General features: G+C 43.6%; 1 protein-coding gene across 1 annotated transcript in view; it reads right to left on the bottom strand.

The window, feature by feature from the left end:
- Positions 1-5999: 5999 nt before the first annotated feature.
- LOC127697202 (uncharacterized) overlaps positions 6000-18122 on the bottom strand; it is a 66454-nt gene continuing 54331 nt past the window's right edge. Inside the window, exon 12 of the mRNA XM_052200205.1 lies at positions 6000-6184. Coding sequence (XP_052056165.1) covers positions 6000-6184 — 185 coding nt within the window. The remainder of the gene's footprint in view (positions 6185-18122) is intronic.

The following is an 18122-nucleotide window of genomic DNA, read 5'->3' as shown; positions in this document are numbered from 1 at the left end:
TGTGTGTGTGTATGTGTGTGTGTATGTGTGTGTGTGTATGTGTGGGGGGGTGTATGTTTGTGAAAGAGAGAGAGGGGGTGTGTTTTGCTGTGTGTGTTTGTCTACAAAATTTAAGTGTAAACATAAAAATAAAATGATGCAGTTTGGTTAAGGCCTAGGAGCTGCTGTTCCAGGGTGTGCAGGTCTCCTATGCCTCAGAGCACTAAACAAGTGACCATGCAGGGACCCAATGGAAATGAACCTAAGCACACCATCTCTCCTCCATTAGGATGGAGCCCTGGAAGCTGATTTTCTCCCTGCTTGGCTCTGAGTATGCCTGACAGGTCCTACTCCACTGTGCACCCCCTCCCCCTCACCAACTCCAATGCCCATTACCTGTTCCTCCTATCAGATTCATCCACATGATGTCGACTGGAGTGTATTAATCGTTCCGTTTTGTCCAGGTCACCCACACTGGCTGCTCGCTGCAAAGGACCCGTAGGGTCATATCCGATATAGGAGAGGGTAAATTTGTGCCTTCTCTGATGATTTATGCATGTACAGCCCAAACATGAATGCCACAGACGGGTGTACCAACGTCTCCTTTGGGGGACGTTTCTTGTCTGGACATCATATCTAAGATCTTCCTCCATTATTGAGGCCTAGGGCCTCAGGGCCCCCTGAGGGCCACCCAAGATCTACTTTCCCTCTCTTCCCTTCCCTTTAGCTGATCACTGCTTCCCAAATTCTATAATAAAACAAAACAGATTTAAAACACTTGCAAACAAAACACTAAACAGTCCAGCACGTTCAGTATCAACTGAACTATACTTCAGTATACAGCAGTACTGCTATGCTAAAACCACCACTGTTACATGCTGTGAGGTCACAATGGTGCTATGCTAATGTTCTATGCACACCTGCCCCATTCTTCAGTGGTTGGAGGCCAGGTATCTAATACACTTATGTACTAAGCTCATTCTTTGAAAGTACACAATCTAGTAGTGTTTTCTTAGTATGTCATTAAAATTATGCACCCATCACCCTATTTGTTTTAAAAACATTTTTATCTTTGAGAAGAAATCCTGTGGCCATTAGAAGTTACTCTTTACTCCTCCAGAGCCTACCACCTATCAGATTGTTAGGTACCAGCTCAACACATCCCTCTTTGATGACAGAAGTGTTACCTCCTAAAATAGGAACTTTAATTCTGGTTGTATAGAGCATCAATACAATAGCCTTCTCAATAACCCATGATATGTGGGGGTTTCTGTGGGTCCCACTCCAACTTCTGCTTTTCAGTTCTCATTCTATTGGGTATTGTTGTGTTAGTGGCTACTGCTGCTGTTGTTTCATTTTTAGTTTAGGGGATTTGGGTATTTTTGTTTGATTTATTGATTGATTTGAGAGAGGGAGGGAGGAAGAAAGAGAGAGAGAAAGAGAGAGAGAGATTCAGACACACAAAGATACACGCACAGGCACACAGGCACGGGCATGGGCATGGGCATAGGCACGGACATGGACACGGACAGAGACACGGAGACAGACACGGACACAGACACAGACACAGACACAAAGAGGGAGAATGTGTGTGCAGCCCTGTCTTTTCTGAACCTACCTCTGTAGACCAAGATGGCTCTGTAGATCAGGGAACCTGATATAGCTGTATGGTGAAAGGCTCTGTCAGAGCCTGACATAAACAGAGGCAAATGCTTGCAGCCAACCATTGGATTGAGCATGGTGTCCCCAATGGAGGAGTTAGAAAAAGGACTGAAGGACCTTAAAGTTTTGCAACCCCCTAGGAAGAATAATAATATCAACCAACCAGACCAACCACAGAGCTCCCAGGGACTAAACCACCAACCTAAGAGTATACATGCAGGGACCCACAACTCCAGCTGCATATGTAGAAGAGGATGGCAAAGGATGGGCATGAATAGTATGAGAGGCCCTTGGTCCTGTGAAGGCTCGATACCCCAGTGTAGGGGAATGCAAGGTAGGAGAGGTGGGAGTGGATGGATAGAAAAACACATTCATAGAAGTAGGCGGAGGGGGATGGAATAGGTGGTTCCTGGCCTGCTTCAGATTATTATATAATCTGCAATCTGCAATAGGTGAGCCCTTATTAAGCAAGGCTGGAAGGGACTCATTTTAGGAAAGATTCCTGTTATTAATATGCTTATCCTCTTGTTATTCTTAAACAGATATAATAATCAATAAGTAATAGCACACTCCTTTGGAGCAGATCGCTGCAGATCCATGAAGATGCACTGTCTTATAGTGATGGTATATAGACAAAGAGATGACTTAACTTTTAATGATGACCTAAAAGAATTCCTAAAATTATATCTGTAATTATGAAGCTCTTTTGTAATAGGAATGCAATTGGGCCCTTTTCTTATATTCAAAACTGCAATGAGAACTCTGTCAGTCTCCCAAGTGTCACAAGTTAATTGCTCTTAGATGGGAACCAGACTTTCTCCTACTCAGAGCACATGCCAAGAGGTTGTTAAATAATTAACCAGGGAAGGGGACTGATGGGACTTTCGGGGATTGGGGGTCCAGAAAAGGAGAAATCATTGGAAATGTAAATAAATATATCAATAAATTAAAAAAAATTAACCAGAGGTCATGAAAAGGAAACTAAAGATTTATCATAGATGCTAGGACAGCAGATAAAATGTTGACTGGGTTTATCTATGCAAACATTCACTTACTTAGGGTTTTAAACCTTCAGTGAACCTGTGGAGCAGAGACAGGTGATAAATCTTTAGCTAGATAATTACTCCTAATGGATATGCATGTAAACATTCTCTGTTGCCTACTTCTATCTCAATTTATGATTTGATATTTTCTGTGAACTTGTGATGAACAGCGTACCATGTTATCATGTATTCTGAAAGATGTACTGAAGACGAAGAAAGGACTTTCTCTTTTTGCCTTTCCCCACTTTGAGTGGGAACTTTTTATCCTTTCCCACGTAGAAGAATTTTTCCTTTTCCCTTCACATAGGATCTTCATGATCTTCCCCATAGATACCTTTTATAGGAAACTTTTTTATTTTTATTTATTCGATATGTTCTTTGTTTACATTTCAAATGATTTCCTCCTTTCTGGCTCCCCACTCCCTGAAAGTCCCATAAGCCCTCTTCCCTCCCCCTATTCCCAAATCCACCACTTCCAAATTCCCTGTTCTGGTATTCCCCTATACTGCTGCACTGAGCCTTTCCAGAACCAGGGGCCACGCCTCGGTTCCTCTTGGACGTCATTTAATATGTGGAATATGTCTTGGGTATTCCACGTTTCTAGGCTAATATCCACTTATCAGTGAGTGCATATCACGATTGCTCTTTTGAGACTGGGTTGCCTCACTTAGTATGATGTTCTCCAGCTCCGTCCATTTGTCTAAGAATTTCATGAATTCATTGTTTCTGATGGTCCACTATGTTTATAGAAAACTTTGTACAACTTAATAATAAATGATATAATAACTCTTTTAAGTGTCCCTTTTTTCTTCCTGCTACTTCCAAGTAGCAGGTTGAAAGTTAGAGCCCAAACAAAGGTGATTCTCTTAATCTCCTGTTGTTTTAGGATGAGGTGCTAAGTGCCTGAGACTGCAGTCTCTGACCTCAGAGGAACACAGAAGGCAGTTCAATTATAATAGCATAGCAAATTAAATGTAGATAAGTAAACTTATTATACAGCAACCCTAAATATCTCATAAGACCAAGTCTTACCTCCCCTCCAACGCTCTTCCCCCTCCTCTGCCTCAAGAAGAACTTACAAGATAGACAAACACTTCCTGCTGGGTCTGGCCCCCTGCACAGCACTGTAAGCTGAATAAACTTTCTGATTCTCCATTGCCCTTGCATGTGAGATAAGGGAACCCATGATTGGCTGGCACAATGGGAACTCTACATCCTCCTCTAAAAAATAGGCTCTCAAATGTTGCTGCTCTGTTGCTACATCCAAAGAGTGAGAAGACCTGTGTGTGTGACCTGGGAACAATTCAGATTCAGCCTGAGCCTTGATATTTCCCATCTCTGAAAAGAGTTTGACCATGCCTTTCCTTTGACCCCAGTCCACTTGGTTGTCTGGAAGGTAGACTCCAACAGTAAGATCAAAGGGGGAGAAAGATATAAGACTACTCTTCAGAAGGGGAGCCAGGAAGTGTTAGCCCTGTGTGTGTGAGGAGGGGCCTCTTACCAACAGAAAAGAACATAAATGGATTGTTCTTCTTAAACTGCCCCCTGTTGTGCTGAAAGTGCTGAGGGTTAAAGTCATTGGGATTGGAGAAGTACTTGAGATCTTTCAGCAAAGAGCCCAGGATAGGCAATACATCAGTGCCCTGGAAGACAGGAGCCATGGGACTAATTAGGCAAGGTGATAGATGAGCATCCTCAGGGCTCACAAGATTGGAAGGAAGAGGAGAAAAGGATAGGGGCTGAGCTAAGGGGGAAGTGTTGGCCAATGTGACAGGTTCTCTTGGAGCAGTGGTGGTTCAAGTTCTCTGAGGAAGGTCGCTTGAGAGACTCACAATCTCTTGGAACAGAATGTTAGGGAATGAGCAAGCCCATGCCTGTCAATTCAGGAGGTTGTGGGCCCAGGAAGAAGTTCACACTCCCTGGTATAGCAATTTGGGGTTTGTGTGCCTCAGCAGGCTGTGTGGAAGACGTGAGACTCTTCAACATAAGTAACAAATTCTAAAGAAACAGAGTCATGGTCCTTACCATGAGAGTTTGCTAAACATGGGGTTGATGCCTGAAAAACAGGGAGACCCAGGATTGAGGACAGCTTAAATATCATGGTAAAGGAGAAAATTTTCATCAAGAAGGAAGGAAGTGTAAAACTCTGACTGGGGACTGCCTGCTGGGTCAAGAGGACTGGAATGAAGACTCTTAGGCTCGGCAGGGAAGTACCTTGGGGATGAGGATGCCCCAAAACTTGATGTCCTTGGTAGTTCTACAAGCCACACCAAGAGGAATTATGTCTCCATATCTCTGGGATCTCATGGATCACAGCCTTGGTGTAAAGTGTCTGCATTCTATCCTCATACTTAGGCTGTTGGTTCCTGCCAATCACCTGGTCAATCTCCTCATGCACCATAGGTGAGAAGAGAAGATGTGTTTATACATTTAGAAAGAGAAGATGCATTAAATATGCAAAAATATGGTGATGTGGAATTATGGGTGACATGTTATAGACCATTTGCAGTAGATGTTAGCTATATAGGGTGCTGGAATAGGATCCCATTAACCTTCTTGGGCTACAATCAGATGCATTAGCAGGAGACATTTAAAGATTGGCCAGAGAAAAAAAACAAGTACCTTGTATGATTGAGAGGAACAGTTTCCAAATACGTTCAGGCCTTTTCATTTTTTTAAATACAAGTGAGACTCAGCATGAGATGGGCAGTTTTCAGGGATAAATTAGTACCCCAGGATTCCCTCCGACACTGATCCCCAGACACACTAGACAAGGCACACTACCATATGGAACATCACCATAGCAATACCATTGAACATATGCCAGAACTAGAGCCATTGGACCATTCGAGCTTAAGCAGGTCTTAGGTGCATGCTGAATAAGGCAAATTGTAATTTGGAGCAAACAACCATTTGCCATCTTATGTTTGCCTGGAATTAGACATGCTCATGATTATATAAGTACATGCATTGTGGAAAATGGCATGCCCAGTTAACAAAGGCTTACATAACTCAAGCCTGTCAATCAAAACCCAAAACCACACACACCCTGCCTTTAGCAATCAACCCTTTGTCTTTCTGAACTCATGAAAGGAAACCCTGGACAATCACCTGGGCTCCTCAGCAAATCCTGCTCAACCCTCCACTCCTTTACACTGTAGCTATTCCTTACTTTCTCCTTGATTAGGAAAAATACCCCACAGCTTTTCCATTTGTTGCATTTCTTCAGAATTCTGAAAGTAGCTTAAAAATATGCTAAGAACCTGGAGAAACCAGTCAGATGGTGACCAGCATTCACAATGGGTGCCTATCAGATCAGCTTCCTTCAGAGACTATCTTAAATCCCTGATATCTGGGAGAACTGGGGTAGGGATAGCCAATGTCCAGCACGGTGTAGTGTTCTGTGGCCTCTACCGTCCCTGTCTCCCTCAACTTTACCTGCAACGTCAGGTGCTTAATGAGGAGCAAGAAGTTGAAGCTCATGGCTGTGCTGTCCATCTCTGTGCCCACGAAGAAAAGGTTCAGTGTGGTCATCAACAGATTCCTCTTGGGAAAATGAGTTTGGGGGTTCTTCTCCTACAGGGAGAGGGACATTTATCTTAATTCCACTTAGCACTCTTTCAGACACTACTGGGAGTTTTCCCAGGCTTTACTTTTCCTGGGTTCAGATTGAAGGTGGGAAGGGAGAGTCTGACCAATCAAGGCCCTCCCCAAGTGCTGGCTTCCCTCATACCCCGCAAGAAACAAACATAAAATCCTTCTTCCTTGGTCTTTCCCTTGGTGAATCTCTGTACTTTTGCTATCAACCTGGTTGGAATTTATTTAAAATAGTAATGATGTTTTTAAAAAGAGGAGAGATGGTGGAGAGGGTAAGAAAGGGTAGAGAAGTAGAGAAGATAGAAATGAAGGGGTGACAAAGGGAGGAGTTCTGCAAGATGGAGAATCAGAATTGACAATGAGAACAGCCTACTTTTTCACAATTTGAAGATGCCCTTGGAGGAAATTCTTCCCCTGCAGGTGTGCATTTGTGAAGCGTGCCTGCATGTGTTTTTGCACACATGTATGTGCCTAATTGAGCATGAGTGCCAGAGTGCATCTCTCTCGCTCTGTGTGTATGTTTGAGTGTGTGTGTGTGTGTGTGTGTGTGTGTGTGTGTGTGCGTGCGTGCACATCTGGGTGCTGATTATTTCTGGGTACAAGTGCGCCTGTGGGTGTCTACACCCATAAGTATATATGAGGCAGCCCGAAGAGAACATTGCATATCTTTTATCAATCACTGCCCTATTCATTTGAGACAGGGTCTGCTGTCGAACCTAGCTGATGTCTAGCAAGCTCCTAGGATTTGCATGTCTCCACCCTTGAATCCTGAGGTCCCAGACAGTTGTGGCCTTGTATAGTTTTTGAGATGGATTCTGGTGATTCTAAGTCAGCTCCTCACACTTGTGCAGCAAGTACTCTTAGCCTCTGATCCACTGCCCTGCCTAACTTCTAATCCATGTAAATACAGATTATATAAGTCCTTCTTATTTCTCAAACATGGGACCCTGAGGCCTCTGGCAGCAGCATCAGATCTCCACTTTGGGATCCAGAACAGCCTGAGCTGCAATAACATATCTCCAGGTCCTGCAGGAGTCCAGAGGGGCACCCGGGAGGCTGGCTGGGAGGAGTCAGTGTGCTCTGGTGAGTCCAGCAGGTCCCAGTGGGAGCCTTCAGGTGTCTGCTTCGGGATCTGAACAGCCTGGGCCACAGCACTCAGACTCTAGGAAGTGCAAGAGGCCTGGTGTGCACCCGGAGGCAGACTGGGAGCACATATCTTGTTCCAGCACGGAGCTTAGGTTCCAGTCCTAAGGCCTCTGGTGGGAGCCTTCAGATCTCCGCTTTGGAATCCAAAGCAGCCTGGGCTGCAACACTACATCTCCAGGTCCTGCAAGAGGCCAGATGGGCACCCAGGAGGCCGGCTTGGAGGAGTCAGTGTGCTCTGGTGAGTCCAGCAGGCCCCGGCGGGAGCCTTCAGGTGTCTGCTTCAGGATCTGAACAGCCTGGGCCATAGCACCCTGTCTCCAGGCAGTGCAGGAGGTCAGCTGTGCACCAGAGGCCACCTGGGAAGGGGCAGCTTGCACTGGTGAGTCCAGTATTGACAAGACCAACTAACATCAGTGAGAACTAGATGGCAAAAGGCAAATGCAGGAACATAACTAACAGAAATCAAGGCAATGTGGCAGCATCTAAACCCAATTCTCCTTTAACAGCATATCCTGGATACCCCATCACACCAGAAAAACAAGATTTGGATTTAAAATCAGTGGTCATGATGCTGGTAGAGGAACACATGAAGGACATACTTAAAGAAATTCAGGAGAAAATGGATCAAACGTTAGAAGCCCTTGCAAGGGAAACACAAAAATCATTGAAAGAAATACAGGAGAATACAAAAGCCAATAAGGAGGAAACACAAAAGTCACTTAAAGAAATACAGAAGAACTTTGGTCAACAGGCTGAGGTCATGAAAGAGGAAACACAAAAATCTATTAAAGAATTATAGGAAAGCACAAACAAGCAAGTGAAGGAGCTAAGCAAAACCATCCAGGATCTAAAATCAGAAGTAGAAACAACTAAGAAAACTCAAAGGGAGACAACTTTGGAGATAGAAAACCTTGGGAAGAAATCAGGGGACATAGATGCAAATATCAACAACAGAATACAAGAGATAGAAGAAAGAATCTCAGATGCTGAAGATACCATAGAAACCATGGACTCAACAGTCCATGCACCCAAGACCTGGGCAGCTCTGCAGGTCATCTGTGTGCCAGCCCTGTCCTGGGTCATTTGCCCTGCAGAATGATTAGCACTTGGAAAGGGTCCCTACAGCATCCACCATCTTCGCTCCTGGAAGACCAGATGGGCAACACCAGGTACACAGAGACAACCCAAGTATAACATTGCTTGGGCAAGGCACAACAGAGCTCCAATCACACCCAAGAGTAGGGTAGCCCATCAGCAATCAGTGCCAGGAGAAACCCAGTCATCCAGAGGTACAGAAATAGCCTTACAGGCTCACAGCACCAGCAAGTGACAACAGGACCAACTAACACCAGAGACACCCAGATGGTCAAAGGCAAATGTAGGAACATTACTAACAGACATCAAGGCAATATGGCAGCATCTGAACCCAATTCTCCTCTGAACCCAATTCTCCAACATCAGCAAGTCCTGGATACCCCAACACACCAGAAAAACATGATTTGGATTTAAAATCACATCTCATGATGCTATTAGAGAATTACAAGAAGAAAATAAATAAATCTCTAAAGAAATACAGGAGAACATGAACAAGGTAGAAGCCCATGCAGAGGAAACACAAAAATCACTTAAAGAAATTCATGAGAATATGGGTCAACAGATAATAGCCAATAAAGAAGAAATGCAAAAATCACCTAAAGAAATGCAGGAGAAATTGGGTCAACAGGCAGAAGTCATGAAAGAGGAAACACAAAAATCTCTTAAACAATTACAGGAAAGCACAAACAAACAAGTGAAGGAACTGAACAAAACCATCCAGGATCAAAAAAAAAAAAAAAAGTAGAAACAACTAAGAAATCACAAAGAGAGACAACTTTGGAGACAGAAAACTTTGGAAAGAAATCAGGGGTCATAGATGCAAATATAAACAACAGAATACAAGAGAAAAAAATCACAGGTGCCAAAGATACCATAGAAACAATTGATTCAACAGTGAAAGAAAATGCAAAATGCAAAAAGCCTGTAACCCAAAACATCCAGGAAATCCAGGACACAATGAGTGTGAAGATTTACAAACCTAAGGATTACAGGTGTATAGATGAGAGTGAAGATTTACAACTTAAAGGGCCAGCAAATTTCTTCACCAAAATTATAGAAGAAAACCCTAACCTAAAGAGAGAGATGCCCATGAACATACAACAAGCCTACAGAACTCCAAACAGACTGGACCAGAACAGAAATACCTCCCATCACAAAAGAATCTAAAGTCCAAGTTTAATAAACAAAGAAAGAATATTAAAGGCAGAAAAAAGGCCAAGTAATATATAAAGGAAGACCTATCAAAATTACACCAGATTTCTCACCAGAGACCATGAAAGCTAAAAGATCCTGGGCAGATCTCATACCAACTCTAAGAGAACATAAATGCCAGCCAAGACTACTATACCCAGCAAAACTCTCAATCACCATGGATGGAGAAACCAAGATATTCCATGATAAAACCAAATTTGCACAGTATCTTTCCACAAGCCCAGCCCTACAAAGGACGATAGGTGGAAAACGCCAATACAAGAAGGGAAACTACACCCTGGAAAAAGCAAGGTAGTAACCTTCTTTCATCAAACCCAAAAGAAGATAATCATGAAAACATAAAAATAACGTCAAAAATAACAGGAAGCGAGTGCAGCAGTGGCTGGTCCAGCTGAAGGGCCATCAGCAGTGGAACCAAGGCGACACAGGGTCCAGTTAGGCCCTGCGCCCACGGCCACTGACCTTCACTGACCAGCCGGGCGGCAAGCAGCTGCAGTTGTGCGGCGCCTTTCCTGCACGGAAGCCACTTCAGAACTCGGCCTCCCACCAGTCAGGAGAGGTGCATCCATCTTGGTTCCGGACTCCAGGGATCGGACAGACTGAGGTACACAAACATAATCCGAGGGCAACACCGCAGTGGTCTGAGCCCTACGGGCGTTGGCCTGCACCCAGGCCCTGGGCTGGTCGGGGGGGGGGGGGGACCATAGGGGTGCCAACCCAGCCAGGAGGTTTTTTGCCCAGGCCTGTGCGCGCACCGCCATTTTGCCTGCAGGGCAACAGAGAGCTCTGGCGGGCAGACCTGTAACAGGCATAGCCTGAGGCTAACAAAGCAGGGGTCTAGGCCCCAAAAGGCACAGGACTGACCCCAAAAACTGGGCGTCTTGGAGGGCCATCTGTGAGTCAAACCGCCCAGGAGGTTGTTAGCAGAGCAGACTCTCCCTGCGCTTTCAGGGAGCGCGGGGGCGCACACCCACCATCCTAGTCACCTGGCGGACCCAATTAACAGTCATAGCCCTAGGGGAACTTTGCTCGGACCTTGGCCTCCCAGGCTTTTGCCTGGACTCAGAGACTGGGCGGCCAGGCTAACCTTGTGTGCACCAGCCCGGTTGGCGGATCGGCTGCCCAGCAGAGTGAGCAGAACACAGGGGAGGTCACAGCAGCATACACTGTAGGCACTCCCTGGGGGTGCACATGGGCTCCATCTGGTCCACAGACACAATCTGGGGCAAGGCCTCAGGCAGAAGCCCTCAGCTCTACTCTCTCCGCTTCCGGATCCAGATCAGCCTGGGCGGCAGCACCACATCTCCAAGTCCTGCAAGAGGCTAGCTGGGCTTCCGGGCGGCCAGCTGGGAGAAGTCAGTGTGCTCCACTGAATCCAGCGGGCCCCAGCGGGAGCCTTCGGGTGCCTGCTTTGGGATCTGAACTGCCTGGGCAGCAGTACCCTGTCTGCAAGCAGTGTAGGAGGTAAGCTGTGCACCAGAGGCCAACTGGGAAGGGGCAGCTTGCACTGGTGAGTCCAGCACTGACAAGACAAACTAACACCAGTGAGAACTAGATGGCAAAAGGCAAACGCAGGAACGTCACTAACAGAAATCAAGGCAATATGGCAACATGTGAACCCAATTCTCCTCTACCAACATGTCCTGGATACCCCATCACACCAGTAAAACAAGATTTGGATTTAAAATCACTGGTCATGATGCTGGTACAGGAACACATGAAGGACATACTTAAAGAAATTCAGGAGAAAATGGATCAAAAGTTAGAAGCCCTTGCAAGGGAAACACAAAAATCATTGAAAGAAATCCAGGAGAATACAAAAGCCAACAAGGAGGAAATGCAAAAAACACTTAAAGAACTACAGGAGAACTTTGGTCAACAGGCTGAGGTCATGAAAGATGAAACACAAAAATCTCTTAAAGAAATACAGGAGAACTTTGGTCAACAGGCTGAGGTCATGAAAGAGGAAACACAAAAATCTCTTAAAGAATTACAGGAAAGCACAAACATGCAAGTGAAGGAGCTAAGCAAAACCATCCAGGATCTAAAATCAGAAGTAGAAACAACTAAGAAAACTCAAAGGGAGACAACTTTGGAGATAGAAAGCCTTGGGAAGAAATCAGGGGACAGAGATGCAAATATCAACAACAGAATACAAGACATAGAAGAAAGAATCTCAGATGAAGATTCCATAGAAACCATGGACTCAACAGTTAAAGAAAATGCAAAATGCAAAAAGCTTGTAACCCAAAATATCCAGGAAATCCAGGACACAATGAGAAGACCAAACCTAAGGATTATAGGCATAGATGAGAGTGAAGATTTACAACTTAAAGGGCCAGCAAATATCTTCAATAAAATTATGGAAGAAAACTTCCCTAACCTAAAGAGAGAGATGCCCATGAATATACAAGAAGCCTACCGAACTCCAAACAGACTGGACCAGAACAGAAATACTTCCCGGCACATAATAATCAAAACACCAAATGTTCTAAACAAAGAAAGAATACTAAAGGCAGTAAGAGAAAAAGGCCAAGTAACATATAAAGGAAGACCTATCAGAATCACAGCAGACTTTTCACCTGAGACTATGAAGGCTAGAAGGTCCTGGGCAGATCTCATGCAGACTCTAAGAGAACACAAATGCCAACCAAAACTACTATATCCAGCAAAACTCTCAATCACCATAGATGGAGAAACTAAGATATTTCATGACAAAACCAAGTTTACCCAATATCTATCCACAAACCCAGCCCTAAAAAGGATAATAGGAGGACAACACCAATACAAGGAGGGAAACTTCACCCTGGAAAAAGCAAGATCGTAACCTTTCATCAAACCCAAAAGAAGTTAAGCATTCAAATTTTAAAAATGACGTCAAAAATGATAGGAAGTAACAATCACTATTCCTTAATATCTCTTAACATCAATGGACTTAATGCCCCAATAAAAAGACACAGACTAACTGAATGGATACGTAAACAGGACCCTACATTTTGCTGCTTACAGGAAACACACCTCAGGGTCAAAGACAAACACTACCTTAGAGTAAAAGGCTGGAAGACAATTTTACAAGCAAATGGTCTCAGGAAACAAGCTGGAGTAGCCATTTTAATATCAGATAAAATTGACGTTCAACCCAAAGTCATCAAAAGAGACCCCAAGGGACACTTCTTGCTGGTCAAAGGAAAAATACAAAAAGAAGAACTGTCAATCCTGAACATCTATGCCCCAAATGCAAGGGCACCCTCTTTTGTAAAAGAAACTTTATTAAAACTAAAAGCACATATTGCGCCTAACACAATAATTGTGGGTGATTTCAACACTGCACTTTCCTCAATGGAGCGATCAGGAAAACAAAAACTAAACAGGGACACAATGAAACTAATTGAAGCTTTGGACCAATTATATTTAACAGACATATATAGAGCATTCTATCCTAAAACAAAAGAATATACCTTTTTCTCAGCACCTCATGGTACCTTCTCCAAAATCGACCATATAATTGGTCACAAGACAGACCTCAACAAATATAAGAAGATAGAACTAATCCCATGCCTCCTATCTGATCACTATGGAGTAAAAGTGGTCTTCAATAGCAACAGAAACAACAGAAAACCCACATACACGTGGAAACTGAACAATACTCTACTCAATGATACCTTGGTCAAGGAAGAAATAAAGAAAGAAATTAAAGACTTTTTAGAACACAATGAAAATGAAAACACAACATACCCAAATCTATGGGACACAATGAAAGCAGTGCTAAGAGGAAAACTCATAGCCCTGAGTGCCTCCAAAAAGAAAATGGAGAGAGCATACATTACCAGCTTAATGACACACCTGAAAGCCCTAGAACAAAAAGAAGCTATTTCGCCCAGGAGGAGTAGAAGGCAGGAAATCATCAAACTCAGGGCGGAAATCAATCAAGTAGAAACAAAGAGAACCATACAAAAAAATCAACAAAACCAGGAGCTGGTTCTTTGAGAAAATCAACAAGATAGATAAACCCTTAGCCAGACTGACCAAAGGGCACAGAGAAAGTATCCAAATTAACAAACTTAGAAATGAAAAGGGAGATATAACAACGGAAACTGAGGAAATCCAAAAAATCATCGGATCCTACTACAAGAGCCTGTACTCAACACAACTGGAGAATCTGGAGGAAATGGACAATTTCCTTGACAGATACCAAATACCAAAATTAAATCAGGACCAACTAGACCATCTAAACAGTCCCATAATGCCTAAAGAAATAGAAGGAGTCATAGAAAGTCTTCCAACCAAAAAAAGCACAGGACCAGATGGCTTTAGTGCAGAATTCTACCAGACCTTCAAAGAAGAGTTAACACCAATACTCTTCAAACTATTCCACAAAATAGAAACAGAAGGAACACTACCCAATTCCTTCTACGAAGCCACAATTACGCTGATACCAAAGCCACACAAAGATCCAACAAAGAAAGAGAACTTCAGACCAATTTCCCTTATGAACATCGATGCAAAAATACTCAATAAAATTCTTGCCAACCGAATCCAAGAACACATCAAAATGATCATCCACCATGATCAAGTAGGCTTTATCCCGGGAATGCAGGGTTGGTTCAATATACGGAAATCCATCAATACAATCCACTACATAAACAAACTCAAAGAACAAAACCACATGGTCATTTCATTGGATGCTGAAAAAGCATTTGACAAAATTCAGCATCCTTTCATGCTTAAAGTCTTGGAGAGAACAGGAATTCAAGGCCCATACCTAAACATAGTAAAAGCAATATACAGCAAACCGGTAGCCAGCATCAAACTAAATGGAGAGAAACTTGAAGCAATACCACTGAAATCAGGGACCAGACAAGGCTGCCCACTTTCTCCTTATCTTTTCAATATTGTACTTGAGGTACTAGCTCGGGCAATTCGACAACATAAGGAGGTCAAAGGGATACAAATTGGAAAGGAAGAAGTCAAACTATCATTATTTGCAGACGACATGATCGTCTACCTAAGTGACCCAAAGAACTCCACTAGAGAGCTCCTACAGCTGATAAACAACTTCAGCAAACTGGCAGGTTATAAAATCAACTCAAGCAAATCAGTGGCCTTCCTATACTCAAAGGATAAGCAGGCTGAGAAAGAAATTAGGGAAATAAAGACCAAGCAGATGTCTGGGCTGCCACCTGAGGCCATGTTTATGTCCAAAGGCTGTGCAAAGTTGGCCCTGCCCCTCACCCGGGCAGCATGAGAGAGTGGCACGGACTGTGAGAGTCAGAGAGCTGGCACTGGTGGCACTGCCACAGGAGAGCTCATGGGCTGAGCAACTCAGCTACCATCCAAGCCTAGATCCAGGGCTTTGAGTTGGCCCACCCGAACATCTACCCCTTCTATAAACTGCTGGAGGCAGAACGGGACCAGTCCTGCAGATCCAAAGCTGCAGGGTCTCCATGACACAGGGCAACAACAGGATATCAAGAGGAGTCCCAGTGAGGATCCAGTACTGATGGTATAGCAGAAGCCAGAGGCCTCAAACCACACCAGTGACTCATTGCAATGAACATTTGCAAGTAAAGCTGTTTGGGCAAAAGGGCAATACTGTGAGACACACGGTGACACACTACAGCTTCCATGGCAAGATGGTTGTTTGTTTGGGGGGATTAGGTTTTTGTCATTGTTTTGGTTTTTCTGTTTTTTGGTCTTCTTGGGGAGAAGGTTACAAGGGCATAAGGCAGATATGGAGAGGCAGGAGATGGATGGGATGGGGTGGGTGATATGAAATTCACAAAGAATCAATAAAAGGTTAAAAAAAATGAAAGAAATTAGGGAAATGACCCCCTTCACAATAGCCACAAACAGTATAAAGTATCTTGGGGTGACTCTTACCAAACATGTGAAAGATCTATATGACAAGAACTTCAAGACTCTGAAGAAGGAAATGGAAGAAGACCTCAAAAAATGGGAAAAACTCCCATGCTCATGGATCGGTAGAATCAATATAGTTAAAATGGCCATTTTGCCTAAAGCACTATACAGATTCAATACAATACCCATCAAAATCCCAACTCAATTCTTCACAGAGTTAGAAAGAGCTATTATCAAATTCATCTGGAACAACAAAAAACCCAGGATAGCTAAAACTATTCTCAGCAACAAAAGAAAATCTGGGGGAATCAGTATCCCTGACCTCAAGCAATACTACAGAGCAATAGTGTTAAAAACTGCATGGTATTGGTACAGTGACAGGCAGGAGGATCAATGGAACAGGATTGAAGATCCAGAAATGAACCCACACACCTATGGCCACTTGATCCTCGACAAAGGGGCTGAAAACATCCAATGGAAAAAAGATAGCCTTTTCAACAAATGGTGCTGGTTCAACTGGAGGTCAGCATGCAGAAGAATGCGAATTGATCCATCCTTGTCTCCTTGTACTAAGCTCAAATCCAAATGGATCAAGGACCTCCACATAAAGCCAGACACTCTGAAGCTAATAGAAAAGAAACTGGGGAAGACCCTTGAGGACATCGGTACAGGGAGAAAGTTTCTGAACAGAACACCAATAGTGTATGCTCTAAGAGCAAGAATTGACAAATGGGACCTCATAAAATTACCAAGTTTCTGTAAGGCAAAGGACACCATCAAGAGGACAAATCGGCAACCAACAAATTGGGAAAAGATCTTCACCAATCCTACATCAGATAGAGGGCTAATATCCAATATATATAAAGAACTCAAGAAGTTAGACTCCAGAAAACCAAACAACCCTATTAAAAAATGGGGTACAGAGTTAAACAAAGAATTCTCACCTGAAGAACTTCGGATGGCGGAGAAGCATCTTAAAAAATGCTCAACTTCATTAGTCATTAGGGAAATGCAAATCAAAACAACCCTAAGATTTCATCTTACACCAGTCAGAATGGCTAAGATTAAAAATTCAGGAGACAGCAGGTGTTGGAGAGGGTGTGGAGAAAGAGGAACACTCCTCCACTGCTGGTGGGGTTGCAAATTGGTACAACCACTCTGGAAATCAGTCTGGCGGTTCCTCAGAAAACTGGGCACCTCACTTCCAGAAGATCCTGCTATACCTCTCCTGGGCATATACCCAGAAGACTCCCCACCATGTAATAAGGATACATGTTCTACTATGTTCGTAGCAGCCCTATTTATAATTGCCAGATGCTGGAAAGAACCCAGGTATCCCTCAACAGAAGAGTGGATGCAAAAAATGTGGTATATCTACACAATGGAGTACTATTCAGCCATTAGAAACAATGAATTCATGAAATTCTTAGGCAAATGGATGGAGCTAGAGAATATCATACTAAGTGAGGTAACCCAGACTCAAAAGGTGAATCATGGTATGCACTCACTAATAAGTGGATATTAACCTAGAAAACTGGAATACCCAAAACATAATCCACACATCAAATGAGGTACAAGAAGAAAGGAGGAGTGGCCCCTGGTTCTGGAAAGACTCAGTGAAACAGTATTCAGCAAAACCAGAACGGGGAAGTGGGAAGGGGTGGGTGGGAGGACAGTGGAATAGAAGGGGGCTTACGGGACTTTCGGGGAGTGGGGGGGGGGCTAGAAAAGGGGAAATCATTTGAAATGTAAATAAATTATATCGAATAAAAAAAAATTCAGGAGACAGCAGGTGTTGGAGAGGGTGTGGAGAAAGAGGAACACTGCTCCACTGCTGGTGGGGTTGCAAATTGGTACAACCACTCTGGAAAGCAGTCTGGCGGTTCCTCCGAAAACTGGGCACCTCACTTCCAGAAGATCCTGCTATACCACGCCTGGGCATATACCCAGAAGACTCCCCACCATGTACTAAGGATACATGTTCTACTATGTTCATAGCAGCCCTATTTATAATTGCCAGATGCTGGAAAGAACCCAGGTGTCCCTCAACAGAAGAGTGGATACAAAAAATGTGGTATATCTACACAATGGAGTACTATTCAGCCATTAGAAACAATGAATTCATGAAATTCTTAGGCAAATGGATGAAGCTAGAGAATATCATACTAAGTGAGGTAACCCAGACTCAAAAGGTGAATCATGGTATGCACTCACTAATAAGTGGATATTAACCTAGAAAACTGGAATACCCAAAACATAATGCACACATCAAATGAGGTACAAGAAGAAAGGAGGAGTGGCCCCTGGTTCTGGAAAGATTCAGTGAAACAGTATTCGGCAAAACCAGAACGGGGAAGTGGGAAGGGGTGGGTGGGAGGACAGGGGAAGAGAAGGGGGCTTACAGAACTTTCGGGGAGTGGGGGGGGGGGGCTAGAAAAGGGAAATCATTTGAAATGTAAATAAATTATATTGAATAAAAATAAAATAAAATAAAATAAAATGAAGGTTAATGGAGAGAAAAAATAACAG

This window comes from Apodemus sylvaticus, chromosome 1 (genome assembly GCF_947179515.1).
Source record: "Apodemus sylvaticus chromosome 1, mApoSyl1.1, whole genome shotgun sequence".
NCBI classification, from domain to species: domain Eukaryota; kingdom Metazoa; phylum Chordata; class Mammalia; order Rodentia; family Muridae; genus Apodemus; species Apodemus sylvaticus.
This window is presented reverse-complemented; position numbering and strand designations above follow the sequence as displayed.